The sequence below is a fragment of the Rhincodon typus genome, chromosome 6 (genome assembly GCF_021869965.1).
Source record: "Rhincodon typus isolate 14 chromosome 6, sRhiTyp1.1, whole genome shotgun sequence".
Lineage (NCBI taxonomy): Eukaryota > Metazoa > Chordata > Chondrichthyes > Orectolobiformes > Rhincodontidae > Rhincodon > Rhincodon typus.
The window spans coordinates 92,643,695-92,666,793 of record NC_063337.1 but is presented as its reverse complement, the minus strand read 5'-3'; the positions used below and the strand labels follow the sequence as shown (position 1 = coordinate 92,666,793).

At 39.3% G+C, this 23,099-nt stretch overlaps 1 protein-coding gene across 1 annotated transcript in view; it reads right to left on the bottom strand.

The window, feature by feature from the left end:
* pcca (propionyl-CoA carboxylase subunit alpha) overlaps positions 1 to 23,099 on the bottom strand; it is a 191,045-nt gene that overhangs the window by 52,584 nt on the left and 115,362 nt on the right. The window contains exons 7-9 of the mRNA XM_048598411.1: positions 18,320 to 18,451; positions 14,259 to 14,295; positions 12,898 to 12,976 (exon numbers count right to left, since the gene is read on the bottom strand). Of these exons, the coding sequence (XP_048454368.1) occupies positions 12,898 to 12,976; positions 14,259 to 14,295; positions 18,320 to 18,451 (248 nt within the window). The remainder of the gene's footprint in view (positions 1 to 12,897; positions 12,977 to 14,258; positions 14,296 to 18,319; positions 18,452 to 23,099) is intronic.

Genomic DNA, 23,099 nt, shown 5'->3' with positions numbered 1-23,099 from the left:
CACCCTCAGTCTGGTTTCATTTCTGAGGTAGAATGTCATAGGTTCAAACTTGAGCATACAGCTGCTTCCCAAGCAGAACTGAGAGAATGCTGTGCTGTTAAGTTACTGACTTTCATATGAGACGTTAAACAAGTCGTCCTCTGCCCTCTAAGACGGATGCTAAAAATCCCACGGCCTCAATTTAAATAAGAAGGATGGATGTCAGCCATTGTTCTGTTCAATATTAACTCTGCAAACCAACATCCCTAAATAGACATCTACTGGGCTATCTTGTTGCTGTTTTCCTTCTGTAAATTGGCTTTTGTGTTTCTCACATCACAATAGTGAGTGCACTTAAAAAAGTACTTCATTGGCTATAAAGCATTTGGGAAGTTCCGATGTTGTAAAAGATCATAGAATAGATCATAGAATCCCTACAGTGTGGAAACAGGCCCTTCGACCCAACAAGTCCACACCGACCCTGAAAGCATCCCACCCAGACCCGTCCCCCTATAACTCACCTAATCTACACATCCCGGAACACTACAGGCAATTTAGCATGGCCAATCCACCTAGCTTGCGCATCTTTTGGACTGTGGGAGGAAACCGGAGCACCCAGAGGAAACCCACACAGACATAGGGAGAATGTTCAACGTCCACACAGTCACCTGAGGGAGGAATCAAACCCAGGTCCCTGGCACTGAGAGGCAGCAGCGCTAACCACTGTGCCACCATGCCGCGCTAAAAACACCACATAAATTAAAATCTTACACTGTGAAATTCTTTGTTTATTCAATCAAAAACAAATGAATTTTGGTGCTGATTTAATCACTTCAGCTCTGTCTTTCCATCTGAAATTGGAATTCTAGCAGCAGATTTTGTATTATACCATACATCTAAACATTCTGTATTAGAATTGCTGATTTTCTACCTCAGTAAACAATTTCATACTTGATGGGGGCTTTTGAAGAATATTTTCTTTCTTTCAATTGTACAAGCACAGATGTCAGTGACTTTTCGCTAACAATAATAAATGAGGCATGAGGAGAAATTGAACATTTATCTTCACACATTCTTCAATGTTGGCAAAAAATTGTCCCCAAATATCTTGATTCAGTGGCCAATGAATACCAAATTGTAACCACAATTCAATTTGAACCAAATTTACAAATAAGTATCCCTTAGAGAAGCTATTCATTTATAAAAAGTGAGTGGGAATTTCCTACTTGAACTAAATCCAGAAATGTTTAAATTGTGAGGTGAACTACCAGAAGACAATACATCCCACTTTAAGATAATCTTCATCTGATCATTTGAGGTTGTTTAATTTTTAAGTTAATTCAGAATATTACTAAACATTATTTCAAATCTGAATTCTAACCCTGTGTAATATATAGCATATGCAGTTTTATAGTATTGGCGACGGCAAAAGAACTGAAGGCCCTTCATCCCATTAGGTATCATGTTGTCAATTAAGGGTCCAATAATTTGATAATGATAAAAATCTATGGCAGAATCTTCATAGGTATGAATGACATGGTCATTGGCAAGAAAGCTGGATGAATCACAAGAGATCTGCAATGATGTGATTCTTGATGTTGAGTGCAAAAAGTTCCATTTTCAACCAAGTCTCGAACAGCAAAACAATATCTCACTAATGAGTACTGAGAAGCCTATCTACAAGAATTAATGTCCGCTTTATTACCTCATGTCACCCCATAACTTGCAGCTTCCAATTTTCCTACGCATTAGGTAGAAGCTAGACAGCAACAAATCCTGATGTGAAACAGCAGTAACCTGCTGACTGCAGCTCGCCACTTGTCCTCCAGACATCCATCAGTCACCAACATCTCACAGCAGGCTCCATGTGCAGTGACTGAATGCCCTTCCTGTCAACCAGGACCTAGAGGTCCCTATTGGCAAAGCGGTGTGCCAATTTCCATCTGTCAGACATGTCTATGGATAATTGACAGGAATTGTTCAAGGCAGCTGTGGGCTTCCAGCATTTGACTGGGTTCATGACTGTATTTTAAAGATAACGCTGGTGGCCAGCAATCCCAGGATATGTGAGCAGTGTTCTGTACTTCTACCATGGTGAATGGGAGAATACAGTAAGCAGGGCACCACAGGGCATGGTACATAGGTAATGAGGTAAGTTTGGGAAGATAGCACAAGAAAGTTCACTACGGCACATGAAGAGAAACTTCCATGAAACTTGCTGATTTCTGGCAAGAGTCAGCCCCAGTTGCACTTGGGTCAAATGCAGGCAAATGGGACTAGTTCAGTTTAGGAAACCTGGTCAGCATGGATGAGTTGGGCCAAAAGGTCTGTTTCCATGCTGTATGACTCTATGACTGCATATCGATGCACTGTCCTTACCCTTTTCCTTTGCCCAATGATCTACATTGGCTCCAGTCTGGCAATGCCTTGATTATAAAATTTTCATCCTTGTTTTCAAATCTTTCCATGGCTGTGCCTTCCCCATTCTGTAATCTCCTTTCGTCCTTCAACCCTCTTTGCAGTCCTCCAATCCTAGTCTCCTAGACTTCACTCTGTCAATGGTATCCATATCTTCAGCTGCCTAGGTCCTGAGCACTGAAATTACCTCCCTTAACCTCTACAACTCTTTCCTCCTTTAAGATGCTCTTTAAAATCAAGTGTAAGGTCAACTGTCATACTGCCTCCTTATCTTGTTAAGTGGCTCAGTGTATCTGTCTGATTCTGTCGCTCCTGTGAAACACACTAGGGCATTTTACTACATTAAAGGTGCTATGTAAATACAAGCTGCTATTGCTGTAGCAAAATTCATGAACCAGTAAGGATAAAATCATGAACAGGTTTATCAACAGATTGGTAAATGTACTAACTCAATAGTTAAAGGTGCTCTGCCAGGTGCAAGATTCTTTTCTTTGAAATTTTCTTCTTTCCTCTCTTAACATTGCCTGGAAATGTTAAGGTACAGTTGTACAGTTCCTAAGCACTTCTCGTAACTCAACCAAACAGCCATTCCTTAATTGCTAGCCAAGGAGCTGAATACTGATGGTGAAGCAACTAAAGTCAGGGATCCTCAAAGATCATAAGAACATAATACTGAGGAGTAGATGTAGGCCATTTGGCCTTTCAAACCTGCTCAAAAGCAGTATGACCAGGATTGATATAATTGCTTTCTCAACTCCAATTTCCTGTCTGCCTCCCATAACCCTTGAATAACTTGCCAAATCAAAAATCTATCTCCACAGCATTGGATAAATATAATGATCAGCCTTCTCAGGTAGAGAACAACTCTTAAAAGGAAGATGCATTATTTTTAAAACTGTGCCCACTAGTTTGAGCCAACTGCACAAAACACCTACCTGTCACATCCCCACAGGATTTTATATATTTCAACAAGATTACCTCCCAGTCTTCTAAACTCTACAGGGCAAAGATCCAACCTCAGAATCATAGAATTGTTGTAGTGTGGAGGACAGCCAAATGACCAATGTGTCTGCAATGGCTCTCTGAATGAGCAATTCAGTTTAACATCATTCCCCACCTTCTTCCTACAACTTTGTTGAACCTTTCTTCATAAGTTCAGCGCTTTGTCCCAGGAATAAATACAGTAAACCTTCTCAGCTCTGCTTTGAACATAATTCTATCATTTTACAAATAAAGAGTTCAAAGCTGTATACAGTATTCCATGTTAGTCTCACCAAGGTCCTATACAGCTGCAGCAAACCTTCCCTACTTTTGTATTCCATTCAACTTACAATAAACCCCAAAATTCCATTTGCCTTTTTAATCACTTGTTGTTTCTGCATCCTAATATTTTCTGATTCATGTACCAGTACATACAAATCCCTCTGTACCACCACTTCTGGAATCTCTCCCCATTTAAATGAATTGCTTGCTGGAGTTTTCTGATGAGATAACAGAGAGGATTGCTGGGCGCAATGTCAATGATGTGGTGTACATGGACTTCCAGAAGGCATTCAATACAGTGCTACACAGCAGACTTGTGAAGATAGGTATAGGTCATGGAATAGAAGAGACAATGGTAATGTGGATACAAAATGGTCCGTGGAATCGGAAACAGTTATGGTTCATGGGTATTTTTCAGGCAGAAAGAAGGTTAGTACTGGAGTGCTCCAAGGGTCCGTATTGGGACCAATGTTTTTGCTGAAATATACAAATGATCTAGATCTTGGTGTGCATATATAACAATATTATGGCTTTAAGAAGTGTATTTTGTCTTTTCTTGAACAAAGGTTTTGAGTCAGAAATGCTGAGTTGTCTCTTCCAAACCATTAAAGGAAACAGCTTGTGAAGCCCTGGGTGTCCTTTTTTTACAGTTAGAACAATAGAAGCAGCATGAATGGTTGAGTCAGGCTTCCACAGAACTCGGGTTTCAGTTTAGCTTAGTTTTCTGTTGCTTTGAAGTTGGTTGTGGAAGCTGCCGTACATCTCTCTCTCTGCTGCAGCAAACAAAAAGACCAAGTTCTCCCTCTTTGCCAGAATTTTCTCTTGATGTTCTTTTCTCCTGGACTGAGAAACATCGCACGTGAGACAATCTATTTTACTGAATGTGCCTTTGCCAAATGTGTGTCTTTGGGATGTTACTATACTGGAACAGTTGCTATTTAGGAGTTAAATAATTTATTGTTCTGTTAGGTTTTCCAACAGAGTTTAAGTTATACCAATTCTTTTTTGTTTGTATTTTAATTGGATGTAAGAATAAAGTGTATTTTGCTTAAAGCTGAGTAGTGTGACCAATCGAATGACATCTGGAGCACCTTACACTTGCCTTTAAATAAGATAAAAGTTAGGGTCTAGGCTATCTCTTTAGTATACTTGAAGGGGGTTTGATCTGGTTCATAACAAAAGGAATATTTCAAAGTTCGCTGATGACAGAAAATATGGGTGAATTGTAAACAGTGGGGAGTACAGCACAGAAGTTAATATGATATGGACACGTTGATAGAGTGGATGGATAGGTGGCAGATGAAGTTCAATATGGAGAAGTGTAAGGTGATACAACATGACACAAAGAAGTGGGAGAGACAGTACAAAATAAAGGGTATTTTAAAGAAGTTATGCAGGAGCAGAGACACCTGGCTGTATATGTTCATAAGCCATTAAAGATGGAGAGCAGTTAATAAAGTATACAGAATTCCAGGCTTTATTAAGAGGGGAATAGAGCACAAAATCCACAAGGTTAACATGAATTTATATAAGACACTGGTTGGACCTCAGCTGGAGTACTGTATACAGTTCTAGACATCACACTATAGAAAGGACATGAATGCATTGGCTAAAGTGCAAAAGAGGTTTATGAAAATGCTTCCAGGGATGAGCATTTCAGGTATGAGGAAAGCTGGGACTGTTTTCCTTAGAGATGAAAAGGTCAAGAGGATATTCGATTATAGTTTTCAAAATCATGAGGGGTGTGGGAAAAGTATATGGGGAGAAAATGGCCCTACTTAGAAAAGAATTAAGAACCAGAGGACAGAGTTTTAAAGTGTTTTACAAAAGAAGCAAATCAGAGATGGGAAAAATGTTTAGCATGCACTGAAATACCCCATCTGAAAAGTTGAATTGGGACGTTCAAGAGGTCATTGATTATTTAAAAAGAAATAACGCAGAGGGTTGCAGGGAAAATGCTGAAAAACAGCATCTGATTAAAGTGCTCAGAATACCAGCGTAGACACAATGGGTCAGGTAGCCTCCTGTTCTGTAACAATTCTGTGTATTGATTTTCTGTTTGCCCTGTCAAGGTGAAGAAGTTCACTTTTTCCCATGTTATACTCCATTTCTCATTTTTCTGCCCACTCATATATCCCCGTGTAGACTCTTCACCTCCACTTGACAACTTACTGTTCCTATCTACCTTGGCGTCATCAGAAAATAAATTCAGATTCTTTATCCAAGTCATTGATAGAGATTGGAAATATTTGATCCCTGTGGTGCTCCATGAGTTACAGATTGCCAAGCCAAAACAGACCAATTTATCCCTACCCTCTGTTTCCTATTAGCTAACTAATTCTTTATCCATGTTATATGTTCCTCCTACAATTTATTATTTTGTGCAATAACCTTTGTTGTAGCACCTTACCAAATACTTTTTGGAAATCCAAGTACACCATGAGATTGCTTTAAAGCAGCACAGATACCTCTGTGGCTGTGGGCCTGGAGAAAGTAGGGCAGAAATTTGAAAACAGACAACAAGTTTAAAATCTAGGCAATGCCAGATTCCGCTCTGCAAAATGATCATTGGACCTGGGGCCATGATAAATGAGAAACAATGCCTGGAAGGACATAGATGGCACAGTTTTGCATCAACTCAAGTTTGGGAAGAGACAATGTGCGAAGCCCACCAGAAATGGGTTAGAATTGTCAAGTCTGCAGGTAACAAAGGCACCACGTGAGTTTCGGTAGCAGCTGAGATGAGGCAGGAGCACAGTAAGTTGATGTTACAGAGAAAGAAATAAGGAAACAGGCTGTAGTCAGGTCTCAATGTGGAAATTTACCACAAAATCTGTTGGCATGCAACAGGAGTGCTGCTTTTGACCAGAGATGCTATCCTTCAAATGAGAAGACACTGGAATAAAATATCTCATCTGCCTATCCAGGTGTCTACTAAAGATGTGATTTGCAAAGTAGCTTCTCTATTTGCCTATGAGATACAAGTTATTATGCTTCAGCAAATAATTCATTGACTGCAAATTACATTAGGCTATCTCAAGAATACGAAATGCTCTTTATAAACAATTATTATTCTTCCTTCTTAAAGAACGAGGTATGCTTTCATGAATGTGCTGCATTTACACATCACTAGTCAATAAACAGGAAGGAAAGCAACAGAATTACTTCTCATGTTTATCAATGAACATATAAGATTGAAATACTGGGGCTGTTGCTTGAGGCATCGATTCTGCAAATAAAACAGCAAGAACAAAAATATTCTGCTTTAAGAATCACAAGCTTGAAGTAAACTCAGACCAAACAGAATGTGAGCACAAAATGATTGTAAAATCAATCTTGGGAAACACAGAAGGGTGGTTACTAAGGCTACAATCAATATTTGCTCCTGTCAAATCAAAACAGATTAAAATGAAGCGAGGTTAATACAAAAGAGAAGTGAAGTAGGAAAGTGAAGAGCTAGGAACAGAAGGTAGCCATTTGGCCCAATGAATCACCACTTTCTTACCTTTATCCCATAACCCTTGATACTCTTACTGATTAAAAATCCTTCTCAGGCTCAACTAATCTTAACAGCCAGGCCTCAAAAGCCCTCTGTGGGGAAATAAAAATCATCAACTTCACTACTCTCTGAGAGAAGAAATTCTGTCTCATCCCTATCTTAAAAGAGCAACCTTTACTCTTGAGATTATGCCTCCTCGACTTTACTCCTCCTAGACTCTCCCACAATGCAAGCCCCCTAAGAATCTTGTATGTTTCAATGAGGTCACCCTTACTCTTCTCAATTCCAAAGCATACAGGCCCAACCTACTCAACCTCTCCTTAAAAGGAAATCCCTCTATTCCCAGGATCAACATAATGAACCTTCACTGGATTGCCTCCAACGGCAGAATCTTTCCTGAGATATGGTGACCAAAATTACCAAATGTATTCCAGGTGGGTTCTAACTAGTGCCTTGTATAGTTATAGCAAGATTTCCCTATTTTTATTTGATTCCCTTTGAAATAAAAGCCAACATTTCGTTTACATTCCCCACTGGCTGCTGAAGTTGCATGCTAGCTTCCTGTCATTTATGAATGAGGATCCTCAAATCCCCCCGTGCCAGAGCTTTCTGCAGTCTTTCTCCATTTCAATAGTATTCAACTCCTCTATTCTTCCTATCAAAATTCAAACCCGCACATTTTTCCATATTATATTCCAACAACCATATTTTTGCCCATTGTCTATATCCCTCTGCAGACTCCATGTGCTATCCTCACCACTCGTCATCCACAAACACAGCAAAAGTACCTTCACTTTCTGCATCCAATTCATTCATATAGATGTTTTTAATCAACCTGTTCATATACATTATGACACACATCTGGAGCAGGTGTACTTGAACCCAGGCCTTCTGGCTCAAAATTAGGGACACTACCACTGCACCACAAGAGCCCAAGTCATTAATAAACATTGTAAATAATTGTCGCATCATTACTGATCCCTGCGGCAGTCCACTAGGTGTGAGTTTCCATCTGAAATGCACACTTTATCCCAATTCTCCATCTTCTATTAACCAATTTTCTATCCATAATATACTACACCCAACACCAAGGGATTTTATCTTATTAAGCAGCCTTATGATTGGTATGTTATCGAAGGATACATCAAGGATGGTCAGGAAGGTTTCAAAACATTTGAGGGAACTTTTTCTTGACTTGTGTCCCTGGAAAGGTCCAACGCAGCGCCATGACCTCCAACAGGACAAGGACACAGGTCATGAGACAGCCCTAGCAAGTACAGGGATCAAGTCTCATGTTGTTAGTACTAATCTGATCTATGGTGACCATCCAATCAACTCCCCAAACAGTCGAAGTTAATGTGGCAATATACTATTTTACATGTATTTTGTTTTTGGCAGCTATGGATAGCTCAAATTTCTTTCCATTGCATGGCTAACCAGGAATATCACCTGCTTTTACTGCCTGCCATTGGGCTACATTGGAACATACAAACAAGAGGCAAAAGCAGGCCATTCGGCCATTCAAGCCTGCTCTACCTTTTAATAAGATCACGGTTGATCTGATTATAACCTCAAATCCACATTTCCTTGGTAACCTTTCACCCCCTCACTTATCAAGAAGCTATCTACCTTTGCTTGAAAATATTCAAATTCTCTACTTCCACCACGCTTTCAGGAGGAGGGTACCAAAGACTCATGACGCTCCACGTGAAATAATTCCACATCATTGCCTATAGCAATATGCATCATGTCTAACAAGAAAGGACGCATTGTTGAACCTGGTTCTGGGAAATGAAGTGGGCTGAGTAGATCAAGTGTCAGTGGGAGCACATTTAGGGAATGGTGATCATTGTATCGAAAGGTTCGGGATGATGCTGGAGAATAATATTAGTCAATCAGATAAGAAAAATTAATTGGCAGAGAGTCACCTTCAATGGGGCAAGACTAGAGATGAGTAGCATAGCCTGGGACAAGAGGCTGGCAGGAAAACCCAAAATCAATAACTGGCTACCTTCAAAGAATGGATGGTTCAGGTAATGCCAAGGTACATCCACCCAAAAGGAAAGGCAAGACATTCAAATCCAGACCACCCTGAATAACAAAAGAGATAGCAATTAAGATAAAGAAGAAAAAGTGTGCTCCTGAATTCTGGGATAGTAGGAACTGCAGATGCTGGAGAATCCGAGACAACAAGGTGCAGGGCTGGATGAATACAGCAGGCCAAGCAGCATCAAGCCTCTCTCTGCTCCTATGATGCTGCTTGGCCTGCTGTGTTCATCCAGCCCTGCTCCTGAATTCTGTCTGGTAAAAATATAATTGAGAGCCAAGAGGATTATGGAATGTTCAAAGGGGAGATGAACAAGTATATTAGAGGAATTATGAGAAAAGACTGGCAGCTAAGGGGAATTGTATATACATATATATATTAAAAGGGTGATACCAGGAACAGTAGAACTAATTAGGAATTAGAAAGGGGATTTACACATGGAGGCAGGGAGCATGACTGAGGTATTAAATGAATACTTTGTATCTATCTTTACCGAAGGAGGTAAACGCAGCTCAGGCCACAGTGACAAGAAGAGAAAACGTTATCACTAAAAGGGTTCAAAACCTATAAGGAAGTAGTGTTGGATAGACTGTCGGTACTTAAGGCCGATAAGGACTTGGACCAGACAAGAAGCATAGTGATACTGAAGGAAGAGAGAGTCGAAATTGCAGGGAACATGGGACATAATTTCTTAGTTGGCAAATAGGATTAAGGAAAATCCCAAGGCTTCTTATACATATGTAAGGAGCAAGAGGGTCACTAGGGAAAGGGTAAGATCACTCATGGACAAAGGACGGAATTTATGCATGGAGCCAAAGGAGGTGGGCGAGGTCCTTAACAAATACTTTGCATCGGTATTCACAAAGGAGAAGGACATGTGAATTTGAGGAGGGGTATGTTGATAATCTAGGTCATACCAATATAAAAAAAAAGGTGGTATTGGGTATTTTGAAGGGAATTCAAGTAGAAAAGTCCCCAGGACCTGATGGCATCTATCCCAGAATGTTGAGGAAGGCAGCTGAGGGAATTGTTGGGGCCTTGTACAAAATCTTTGTATCCTCTTTAGTCACAGGAGGGGTCCCAGAGAAACGGAAAATAGCCAGTGTTGTTCCTTTGTTTAAGAAGGACAACAGGGATAATCTGGGAAATTGCAGGTCAGCGAGCCTTAGGTCAGTGATTACGGATATTATTGGAGAAAATTCTTAGGGATACAATTTACTCCCATTTGGAAAAATATGAACTTCATAGAGAAGCACAGCGTGGCTTTGTGCGGGGATGGTCATGTCTCATCAACTTGATTGCGTTCTTTAACAAAGACAATGGATGAGGACAGGACGATAGAAGTGGTCTACATGATTTTAAACAAAGGCCTTTGATAAGGTCCCTCGTCGCAGGCTGATACAAAAGGTGAAGTCATAGGAGATCTGCCGTGAGCTGGTAAAATGGACACAAAACCGGCTTAGTCGTAGAAGACAGAATAACAGAGGAAGGGTGTTTTCTAGATTGGAGACCTGTGACCAGTGGTGTTCCACAGGGATCAGTGTTGGGATCCTGTTGTATATAACATATAAAATGATTTGAAGGAGAATGTAGGTGGCCTGATTAGTAAGTTTGCGGGTGATACATTCAAACAGAGATCACAGGTTCTGTGGCTGGTGGGGAGGATTGCCAAAGAATACAGCAGGATGTGGAAGCTTGAGAGGAAAATCGCAAAAGATTTTCTGGTCAGCCAGATTTTGTTTTTTTAAATTCTCTTCATATTTTTCCACCAGACCAGGTAAGGGAAAAATGTCCCCTATTACTCTAAAAGACATTTTTAAGTGTATTATTTTTGTTTCAGTTATGAAGTTAACGGTTTTTACCCAACATTCACGACCTTCAGCAATGCAAAGAGTGAATATTAAAAATATTTACCCAGGAATTTATTAAAGAACATAAGATGTCAACTGTTAGCAATCAATTTACATTCAATATCTTTAAGATGACAGGACCCCGTGATAAGGCTGTTAAAAAATGTTACTGTCTTGAGCTTTATAAATAGAGGCATTGAATTGATAAGTAAGTTATACTAAACCTTTGTAGAACACTGTATAGGCTTCAGGAGGAGGATTCTGTCCAATATTGAGCATTACACTTAGGATGAATTTCAACGCTTTGGAGGAGGTACAGAGATTAACAAGAATGATATCATTGCTGAGAGGATCCAGTTATGTGGAGAGATTGAATGAGCTGCAATTGTTCTCTTTAAGGCAGATATGTTTAAGGGGATATTGAATTCAGGGTTTTAACCAACCAAATAAGGCAAAAATTATTTCTCTTAGCCGGACGTTAATAATCAGAGGACACAGATTTAAGATAAGTATCAAAAGAACTTTGAATAATTATTGTTCATATCTGACAGCCATAAACAAAATTAAAGTCCCATAGTTGTCCAAAATTTCATCCAGCAACCTTAACATGAAGAAAAGACTTGTTGCATCTGTAAGAAACTCATGATATCCCGCAGCACTTAGCCAATGAAGTACTTTCAAAGTGTAGTCAATGTTGTAATGCAGAAAAAACAGCAGTCAATTTGCACACAGCAAGATCCCACAATCTCTAATGTGATGCACGATTAGTGATTTTGGCCAGAACACTGGGCAGAACTCCCTTGCTCCTCTTCAAAATAGTGCCTTGGGATCCTTTACATCTACCTGAGAGAGCAGATGAAGCCTCAATTTAACGTCAAGCCTGAAGGAGCGTTCTTTGGACAGTTCATAACTCCCTCAGTACTGTGCTGGGAGTGTCATTGTAGATTTTGTGCTCAAGTCACCAAGTGGGGTTTGAGCCCTAAAACTTTCTCACTCAGGCAAGAGCACTATGTACTGAGCATCAACTGGAAGGGAGGACAGGGGACAAATCAGGGCTTAGTCACTGTCACTGCCACTCAAAAGCAGTTCATGCTGCAGCTTCCCTTATTTTTCTATGAAGGTACTCAGTATGCAAATCTGGCAAACAGCACACAGCGAGCCCGATGTCTTATTTAAGTGCAATATGAGTGTATTATGTATCATGTTTTCCATTTAATAATTTTAAATTATCTGCTGTGACAATAATGCTAATTCAATTCAAGTCAAGCTATTATTTTAAAAGCAAAAGTATTCTTTAATATGGTTTAAAACTAGTTTATGATTAATTTAGTTATGTCTAACTTCAACGTGATAGTCACATCATGTTAGAGAACAGGCACAAATGGAGTTGGTTTGTTTCTTGTGCTCAAGTTCCTGTTTGCTGCATCTTGGGTGTTGTCTCCTCCTATTTTCCACACAGCCTCTGATGATGAGAGAGAGGTAGGTATAGCAAATGCAGCATTTGGCTCAAAGCAGGTTTCAGCAAACAGGGGCTGAGAGGAGTGAATGACATTCCAGTGAGTTTTGCTAACACACGAAGTTGTTTGCTTTAACAGCAGCCTCTCAAACAAAATAAACAAAATTAACCTGCCTGTGGTGCTCTGTTTATGTTAAATGCCTGTCTCAGCCAGCACTCCAACACTTGTCTCAAATCCCAGCCAAACATTGTGCAAACAGGTAGTTGATTTCATCCTATTTCATTCTTAATATATTTCCAATATCAAAATCGTAATTACACAATAAAACCTCTCTCAGAAACCGACTGGGGTTTTTTGCCCGTTATTTTCTGAATATGGCCTCACCTGGTCTCATCATCATTCCAGGCTATTCTCATGCCTTTCCCACCGCCTCCTGCTGAGGCCTTGATCATGACGGGGTAGCCTAGCAGCAGGGGACAATTAGACAGAAGTACTGACTTTGATCATTTGGTCATGTGAGCATAACAGCTGACCATATGTCCAAAAACGCTGGAGCCAACAACTGGTTTACTGGAATGTATATTAAAGTACATCCCGCACCAAGAGTATCATTCCTGCCTTTACCTAAATCTTGGTGCATCAACTCTGGTTATAGCATCTGAAGTGTAATTTCCCATCTCACCACTGATTCACTGGGTACGCCAATCAATAAGATTGTTAGTTTGGACACCAGTAACTTGTTTCCTCCTTCCAGCCATCCCTCTTCCTCCCAAATCCAAAGAAGATAATAATAAAAAAACAGCATTGATTAACTAGCGTTTTTGGTCTTTATGTTTATTATTGACTAAGAATAGTAATAATTTACATCTTTGTACTTTGTAAATACGTGCACTGATGAGGAAACCAGACAAGTACTAGAGGGAGAATGGAATGCATGAGGGAGAAAGAAACACAAAGATAAATGCAGAAATGAAATCAAGTTAGGGGGGCAGACTTGTGCAACAGAGACAAATGGCCTATTTCCACACTGTAACTAGTATTACAGCAAAAATTAATCCAGGTGATGATACTTCAGCGTTGTTAGTCCTATGGTAGGTGAACAAGAACTGTACAAGTAGAAACGGTATGTCAAAATAAAAACATTTTTTTTATTCCACAAGCATGGGAATTACTACAAACTAGTTGGTGCAGGTATGCACTTGAACCAATCCCAATGTTGAATCCCTTATCACAGTTCAGTCACCAAGCAAGGGCAAGGCACTTTGCAATGGGGTTGGTGGGGTGGGGTGGGGTAATGAAGCAAGGAAACAGACATATGGCCCTTGGGCAATTCTTATCAGATCATCTCATGGCCAGTTGCAAAGTGGGACCCACCAAGAACTGAGATTACGTGCTTTTTGTCAAATTGCAATGAATGCATCTCAGTCAGCGACAGGTTAAGGAAATGGAAGGAACCTAAACAAATTAAATGGCCATAAAGAATCTTGGAGAGAATATAAACAAACTGCAAAATGTTAAAAATTATATTGAATAATTAAAATACTAATGCCAAAAATAAAGCAACTAAACAAATATTTCACTAAAGAGTTTATACTTTCTATTTGTCCTCATTTTCCAAGATTAAATTAGCAACAGCCATCAGTTTTAAAAAGCAAGTTGTATATATACGCAAATTACAGTTACAATTACACATGCATACGTCTATAATTAAATCAGTGATATGATAGTTAAACTTAATATGTTACCAATTTCCCTGGCAATTTTGACAGCTTCATCAGCATCCTGTAAGAGCAGGAAAAAGACAAAATATAACTCCTGTCAACCTCTGTCTTTTCCCCTCAAGGCAACAATTATATATTGTACCACTGACACCATGGTCAGATTTTATGTTACATTTCCAATCCAACCATGTTTCCTCATTCAGACAAACACAGAAATAATTTCACTATTGAAGATGAAGAAAGCTTTTGCCACTGTTCTTCTAAATCCCTAACCTTTGGAATAATCTAGTTGAAACCTTAGTTCGTCCCTATTTTGTGAGATAACTCACCATTCTTAAGTATGCTCATTTCATAAGTTTTCTTCCCCACCACCCCCCCAATAAATTGCCATTTAATATAATTTTCTCAAAACTTCTAAAAAAAGAAATTAACACAAATGAAGCAAAATAACCAAATCACTTGACAGTTTAGCAATGTTATTCGGTGGATTCCAATGCTGCAAAAAATAGTTTTCAGTCAGTTGTGAAATGTAAATCACCCTTTGCAGTATCTGCCCACTGGTGTATGTTTATCTTCAACCAACTGTGCTGTCACCTAATTGACAGCAGGGGGAGTGGACTGTCTACAGTTCTGGTGACAGTACTTCGAGCAATCATGTGCTCTTATGATTCTCAGTCATTTCGCAAATAAATTATTCTTGGAGACATTAACAGTCACTTTCACGACTTAACAAATTTGGCTTTTATTCCTTTCACCGTACACCAAGATGTTTCCTGTTTCTATTTATCCATTCTGATGGAACATGGAAAGCTACAAAAAAAAATCAGCTAAACACACTTAGCAAAGTGTTCATAAAATACTAAAACAAAGTCCACTTAAAAGTCTGCAGAAGCATTACATCTTGCTTTTTTTGGAAAACTGCTCTGAAAGGGGACATTAGAGACAAGAGAGGGCCAATTTAGTTTTTGCCTGTTGGATCCATTTTAAGAAAATTTATAACACTACAATTCTAAGCATTAATTAACTGGGTTTTATATATTTCAGAAGGAAATTATATTTTCTGGGATTTGCTTTTTATTGGGAAGAAAAAACAGCTGAGCAGCAAAATGTTGGAAGAGGTGTCTGGAAACCACCAGTGGTTAAAGCTACAGGGATTGACTTATGAACATTAAAATGAAACTCAATAGTTTTTAAAGCTGCGTGCACAATATGATCTGACAACTAGATACCAATTGATGTTAAATACAAGTCTTTGACAAAATTATCCGTATAGCAACAGAAAAGTGTGCTCCTAGCTATGACTAAAAAAAACTCCTTTAAAAATATGTATTATATATTAAAACATATAAGAAGTAACAGAAAGCAAGTTAGAATGGGGGTGGGGAAGTTGGCAGAAATTTTAATTTCCTTTCATTAGCTTGTCTGCTCCACAAATCAGTGCTTGTTAAGTTCAAAGCAAACCTGAAAGGAGTATCTGTTTAAGGTTCTTTTCTCAGAATAATTGAGAGTGTTAACTGGTATGTTTTTCTAAGAATAATAATTTTCCTGGAGAACAAATTTTGTTTTAAAAGCTGATGACTTTACAAAACTCTCCAGCTACCTTGCTTCCACAGAGGGAAAACACCTTCTACCATTTTAGCTGAAGGGACTCCGAAAAAAAATCAAAGGAGGGTAATTTAGGCATGTTAGTGGTTTCCACACATTGAGTTTCAAGTGCCTTTGTTCGACTCGATGACAGTTATGCGAGAATACTTTGCCTTAATAGCCACTCTCTCAGGAAGTGTTAAACCAGTCAAATGCAGACAATTAGAGCCTCTTGAACTCAATGCATGAAGTGAAGGCTGATGGCATTCCTCCATTTATAGTTAAGTGGAAACACTCTGAATTGTCTTTGCATTTGCAAATTGCATCTTTTCATTAGCATTATGCTTTAACTAAGGAATGTTTGAGTTGTTTTGCTGCAGTATCTGAACTCATAACAGGCAAAAAATACTTTAAAGATTTAGAAAGCCCTCCAAGGTTGGAGTAAATTTTAGAGTTAAACACATGTAAAGAGAAAAACCTCTCTTTGGGCAAGGTGTGCACTATCTTAGCATTATAGCAGGCACATTAGACTTTGTTGCAGCATTATGGAGTCTCACTGCACACAAGTCATTTGGCCCATTGCGCCTGTTTCAATTATTAAAAAGATCTACCCAATAATCTCAGTCTCCTATTCTCTCACCATAGTCCCGCATATTTTTCTCTTCAAGTATATGTCCAAATATTCATTTCAAAGTTATTATGAATTCTGCTTCCATTGTCTTTTCAGGCATATCCCAGATCAAAACGAGTTGCTAAGCAAAAAAAAATCATTTCCTCCATGTAAAATAAAACAAAGAACTACAAGATGCTGGAGATCTGAAACAAAGACAGAAAGTGCTGGAGAAACTCATGAGATCTGTCAGAATCTGTGGGGAGAAAAACAGATATAACATTTGGACTTGTTGGGCCGAAGGGCCTGTTCCCATGCTGTAGGGATTCTATGATTTCCAATCCAGTGACCGTTGTTCTAATAAAGAGTCACTTGACCCGAAACATTAATTTTGTTTCTCTCTTCACAGATGCTGCTGGACCTGCTCAGTTTTCCCAGTACTTTCTGTTTTTGTTTCTTATCTCCTATGTGGTTCTTTGTCAATTGCCATAAATCTCTCCCCTCTGGTTAATGACCTCCCCTACCCCTACCACAATCCATTATTCGAAACAGTTTTGCTTGATTTTCTCCATCAAAACTCCTCATTATTCTGAGCACCTCTAACAAATAATCCCTTAACCTTCTTTCCTCTGAACAGAACGATTATCAACATATATGCAAACTTACCCAAATATGAAAATTTCTGTCAAAGTAATCAACTTTTACAATGTTGAAATTTTGTCCAAAAATAATTGTTAGCATATAATTTTTAACATTAATTACCTACTATACATTATCTGCATCAGTTCTCCACTGAGTAATTTGTACTCACCAATGAGTGGATACATAAGAAATGGGTCCAATAATTTACAATTTCAGTTACAAAGATAAATTGGAGAAGCTAGGATTGTTTTCTTTGAATAAGAGAAGGCTGTGAGGAGATTTGTTAGCGGTATACAAAATCACGAGGGGCCTGGAATGAATAGATAGGGAGAAACTGATTGTGCTTGTCAAAGGATTGTGAACTAGAGAGCACAGATTTAAAGTAACTGGCAAAGGAAGTAAAAGTGACATAAGAAAACTCTTTTCTCACACAACGAGCGGTTATGGTCTGAAATACACTGCCTGAGTATGTGGTGAAGGCAGGTTCAATCAAGGCATTCAAAAGGGGGTTAAGCCTGCTATTTGAAAAGTAAGAATGTACAGTGTGAAGGGGAGAAGGTGAGAAAATGCACTAAGTCTATTGCTCATTTGGAATAATTCTGTGACTAGAGTAGCTGGATTTGTTTACCTTATAGCAACCATTATAAAACTTGAAAGGAGATTAGAATAAATCTTTTTCCACTGTGACTAGTTACAATCTGGATTACACTGTCCAAAAAGGTGGTGTAAGCAGATTGAACAATAAACCTTCAAAGCCAAGATGCACATTGTCATTTCAATAATAAGAACGTAAGAACTAGGAGCTGGTCGAGGTAATTCAGCCCCTCAAGCCTGCTCCGCCATTTGATACGATCATGGCTGACCTCATTGCAGCCTCAACTCAACTTTCCTGCTCATTCTTCATAAACCTTCCAACCCAATACTAATTATACTAATCAATCTGCACGGATACATTTTGGCATACCTCCAGGGCAGGTGGTCTTTGAAGCTGGACCTTCTGGGCCAGAGGTAGGAACACTACCACTGTGCCATAAGACCATTATGCAAAAATGTACATACACTTGAAAAACATGTCAGGTCACAGGAAAAGGGCAGGGAAAGTAGAACTAATTAGATAGATCTTTTTAAAAGCTGGCATACGCCAGCTTGGTCTATGATCTGTATTAGAAAGCATGTTTCAAAATGACAATTCAGTCACATCAGTCTTAATGAATGCCAGATTAGTCTGACAGAACTCTAGAAGCCTCACCTTGACCACTCCATCAAAGCCAGGGATTGTGTTGACTTTTGCCTTCTTAGCTATTAGTTTGCTTTCGATCTTGTCTCCCATGGCTTGAATTGCATGTGTGTCGGGTCCAATGAAGGTGACACCTTCATCAGCCTGTGGAGATAATTACATTTCTTAGATTTATAATAGCAACAAATTTTGCCTTAGCAACAGCCCCATGACAATCATACTTATAATACTCCATTATTTAGAAAATTATCACTTCTAAAATGCACAGTGCTTCAATTCCAAATGTTTCTGTCTTTATCATCAAACTGCTAAAGCAATTTGTAGTTGCAAGCATGTTCTGATTTTAGTTCTATATTTTTGGTATTTGGCGTTTTTCTTTTAGTTCTGAAAGAAATGTTCAGTTGTTACCAAAATAAAAGCAATCTGTATTTCATAATGCTGCCCAGTGTCAGAATGCAATGAAAGATAGTATTGAATTTTCTGGTCAAAAAAAAAGCAAATCCCAATAAACCAGCCTAGCTGCAGACATGCACTCAAAATCCTTGGAGAAATTACTTGGCTGTGACAGGTTTCATACATGTTATAGCACCTTGGCAGCATTAAATTCACACTGAGAGCTAGAACACAGTACATTTCAAAACGAGACGTGCATAGAACAGTTAAGCTGACCCGGGGTGCAACTGCAGCAATCTCTGAGCAATCACTGTCAGACCTAATATTAAATATGATGCACAACACAGAGCAAACCAACAGAAGTCAATTCTTCAGGAAACAAAGTTCTATCTTACTGTTCCTGTGCCTTTCCTGTTGATTTGTCATAACATTGTGTAGGATCTCAGTTGGACCACTCTTAAGAAAACCCTAGAGATAACAAGGTGTAGAGCTGGATGAACACAGCAGGCCAAGCAGCATCTGAGGAGCAGGAAGGCTGACGTTTCGGGCCTAGACCCTTCTTCAGAAACCCTGATAACTTTCACACCTGTTACACAGGAAAAGCATTCCAAGGTGCTTTAGTGGTTCCCTATCAGACAAAAAAAATGACACCGAGCCACACAAAGGGATTTTAATGTTAGCTTGTCAAAGATCTGGGTCTTAAGGGGGAGTTGGTCCTCTTAAAGAATAGGGGCATCAGAAAGGTTTAGGGAAAGAACCTCAGAGCTTAAGGTCAAAAGATTCAGACAACACTCAAAATGCACTGAGCCAGCAGGTGGATCCACCTTTGAAAGTCCCCGAATAGCCTGGGAAAATACACTCGTAGGGGTAACCAAAGAAAGGTGAACCCCATAAATAGAACAAAAGGAAAGGACAAGAAGCTGCACCTCTATTTACCAGCTGGTTGTCTTCTATACTTTCTGGGGAGCTTAACGGCAGGGAGGATAAGAGAGAAAGGGCCTATAAGTGCAAGAGCAGCCAGCACTTTGGAAAGTCAGCTAGCATTGAAGGAGTTACCAGGGAGCCTTTTGCCAAGGCCTGGCAGCCCGAGAGCAAAGGCCAAGAACCACTTGCCACAAGCCTCTGGCTGGGATTGAAGAACCTTTTGCCCAGGCATCTTTTTACACATCCGGCAGGTCGGTTTCTTTTTGTTTTGGGAGGGGGCAGTTGTATCCAGGGGATAGTAGGGGATTTGAGCAATGAAGGAATCTCCAAAGAATGGTGGAAGGTGGCCATGTTAAAAGGAGTAAACAGGTGATGGAGTAAGATAGATGGAAGCAGGAGGAGGGTAGGATGCAAAGGGTAGGAATTGACAGAGGCTGTAAAGGAGAGAGTTTCAAAGGCAAAGAAATTCTCTGCTAATTGGGATCCAAGAAAATGTTAAATGATTGAAGTCAATGAATATTTTAAGACAAACATAGATAGTTTTTTAAAGGTAGCAGAATCAATGGTCATCAGGAGTAAATGAGAAATTTGAAACACAAACAGATCAGCCACAATCTTATTGAATGGAGGAGCTAGGACTAGGGACATGGTCTTAAAAATCACAAGAACATACCTACACACATAATTCAGAAACATTATTGTACACAAGGGGAGGTGACGTTTGGAGTTCTCTCCTGCAAGTGGCAAATAATATAAAACTGAGAGACTGGAAAATAATGAATCAAAGTTATTTAGAGATATGGGGCAAAGAGGGATGTATGATGCTAGGTCACAGATCAATCATGATTTTATTGAATTGCAGACTAGGTTCAAAGGGCTGAATGGCTCTCTCCTATTCCTATGTTTCTAACACAACATTTTGGGAGTGCCCAGAACTTTTGGGCTGACGTTTCCCAAATATTTACACTACAGAGAGTGACCTTGCCTCATGCCTGGATCTGTTGTACACTAATTAAAATAAGGTTAATTGCTCCTATTGTCAACAACTCTCTTGTGGTTGCATTGTGCGACTACCATTGTGGTGCTACAACCCATATTAGCATTCTTGAATAAATGAGGTGGGGTAGGGGCAATGAGTAAACAGTTCAGCATTCTTATTGCTTCTTGCTATCCACAGGCCTTTCCTGGGAGGAATGTGAAGAAGACAACTTCAGGGAGAAGAAAATCCAAAGCGTCAGAACAGCAAATGCAAGACCTTACTCTTGCACCATCGGTGGTGCTATAGCTTGAGGCCATGCTTGAAGCAAAGTAGCGGTTTGCTTGGTAAACATGTTAAACCAGAAACTAGTCTTTTCAACTGCAAATTTTATTGCTGGCATTTCTCAAACAGAATAGCTGCTTCAAACATCCAAGTAACAGGACTCAAGTTAATGTTAATTCAAGAGTGCTAGACCATCATCTGTACAAAGGAAGAGGAATACAGTTGTTGAATCCAAACCTCTGTCTCATTATATTCAATTGGACAAGGAAAATGGATGTAGCTGCTGATTATGAGAAGATAAAGTTTAACAATAAGTATATGTAAAAGAAATGACATCAATTACTTAATCCTCTAAATGCCCACTAGTCCCACATTATGTGTCACAAGTATCAAAGTGTTTTATGGCACCTTTTTATTACAAGCTTGTCCCTGTTGGCATAAAGTGTTACCAGCACTAAGTCAGTAGGTACAGTAGATTACTAGTTCTCAAAATATTACAATTCTTGCCTTTGACTTAAAGGAGTTTGTTAACTTGCATCCATATACATCTGTGTGAGATAGCTATCTCCTATTTGTGCATGAGCTTTTTTGTTCATGCAAAATGCCTCAGAGTTTTGTGTCTATGTGAGGTGTTCGGATGTTCTGTGTATTTATGGCCCAGGATTGCCCATAATCATGGAGTTTACTTTCTGCTTTTGACAGACATTATTTCGTCATAGATCTAAATGTTGGAACAACCCCAATACAGCTGAGTCAATGATCCAACCTTTGGAATGGATCCATCACCTGATGCCCCGACCAAAAATGCCTCAACATTGCCAGAAATAATAAGTCACTCACAGTCAATGAGGCTCAGTGGGTTACATTCTCACATTTGGTCAGAGCATAGTGCATTCAAGTCCCACTCCACAGACTTGAGCACAAAAATATAGGCTGACAGTCCAGTGCACAGAGGGTGTGCTGCACTGTTGAAAGTGCCAATTTTTGGATGCAATGTTAAAAAGAGGTCCCATCTGATTCCTCAGGGTATGCAAAAGATTCTCTGGCCATTATTTTAACAAAGGAGCTATCAACCCCAGTGTCTTGGACAACATTTATCCTTCAATCATTGTCACTAAAAAAATCAGACTATGTGGTTATTATCATATTGATATCTCTGAAGTGACTCCAACATTTTAGCAGTGACCACATTTTAAAAGTACCTCATTGGCTGTAAAGCTCTTTGGGATGTTCTGAGGTCATGAAAGCATTATAAAATGAAAGATTATTTCTTTCAGGGAGGCAAAAGTTTGCAGTGACATTGTTTTGTTGAAACATTTACTTATCCATTTACATTTTTTCCATCTGTGTTTGGTTGCCAACACAAATGGATTCAACAGCTCAACCCCCATCAGCCAGGCTTCCCATCCTAGTTACTGGATGATCACCATTGGACACGCTACTAGAGGAGGAGCAGGTTCAATTACAACCTCCATGACTGTAAAGGTCAGTAACATGAATTGAAGAGCAGGGCCCTACATAAAACAAGGGGGTCCTCTTACTTTACTCAGAAATACTTTAATACAGCTTGTGCTCCAACACCAATATGACAGTGCCACTTTTAACACCAGCCATGCTTCTGATCCCCTAGAAAGAACGCCTCTTTATGCTCAGGAGCTATGACCAATAGGCCATTTTTATTTCATGATGACATAATTACAGTCAACAAGGAGACAATCTTTGTGTCATTAGTCCGAGTTGGCTTAAAACCCTTTGTCCAAGAGATGAAAGATTATCCCAACCACAACATTTTCTTGCACAGTTCTGGCTTCCATATTAAAAAGAGGATTTCAAGGCAATGGAGAAGGTGCAAAAAAAAGATTTTCAATTTTGTAACTTTCAGAAGGGTTAAACAGGCCAGGTCTCTCTTCCTTAGGAAAATGAAGACTGAGGGGTGACCTGATAAAAGTCTATAAAATTATGCAGAGATTTGATACAGATAGGGAAGAAATTGCCACTTGTGTTGGAGACCAGAAGTAAGTAGTCACTAATAAATTTAATTGGGAATTCAAGAGGAACTTCTTTAGTGAGAATGTAGAACTCACTATCACAGACAGCAGATGAGGCAAACAGGAATCTAGATAAAAACACAAGCAGGAAAGGAATAGAAAGAATTGTTGATTAGGTTAAATGAAGAGGGATTGGAGAAGCTTGTGTGGAGCATAAACACCAGCC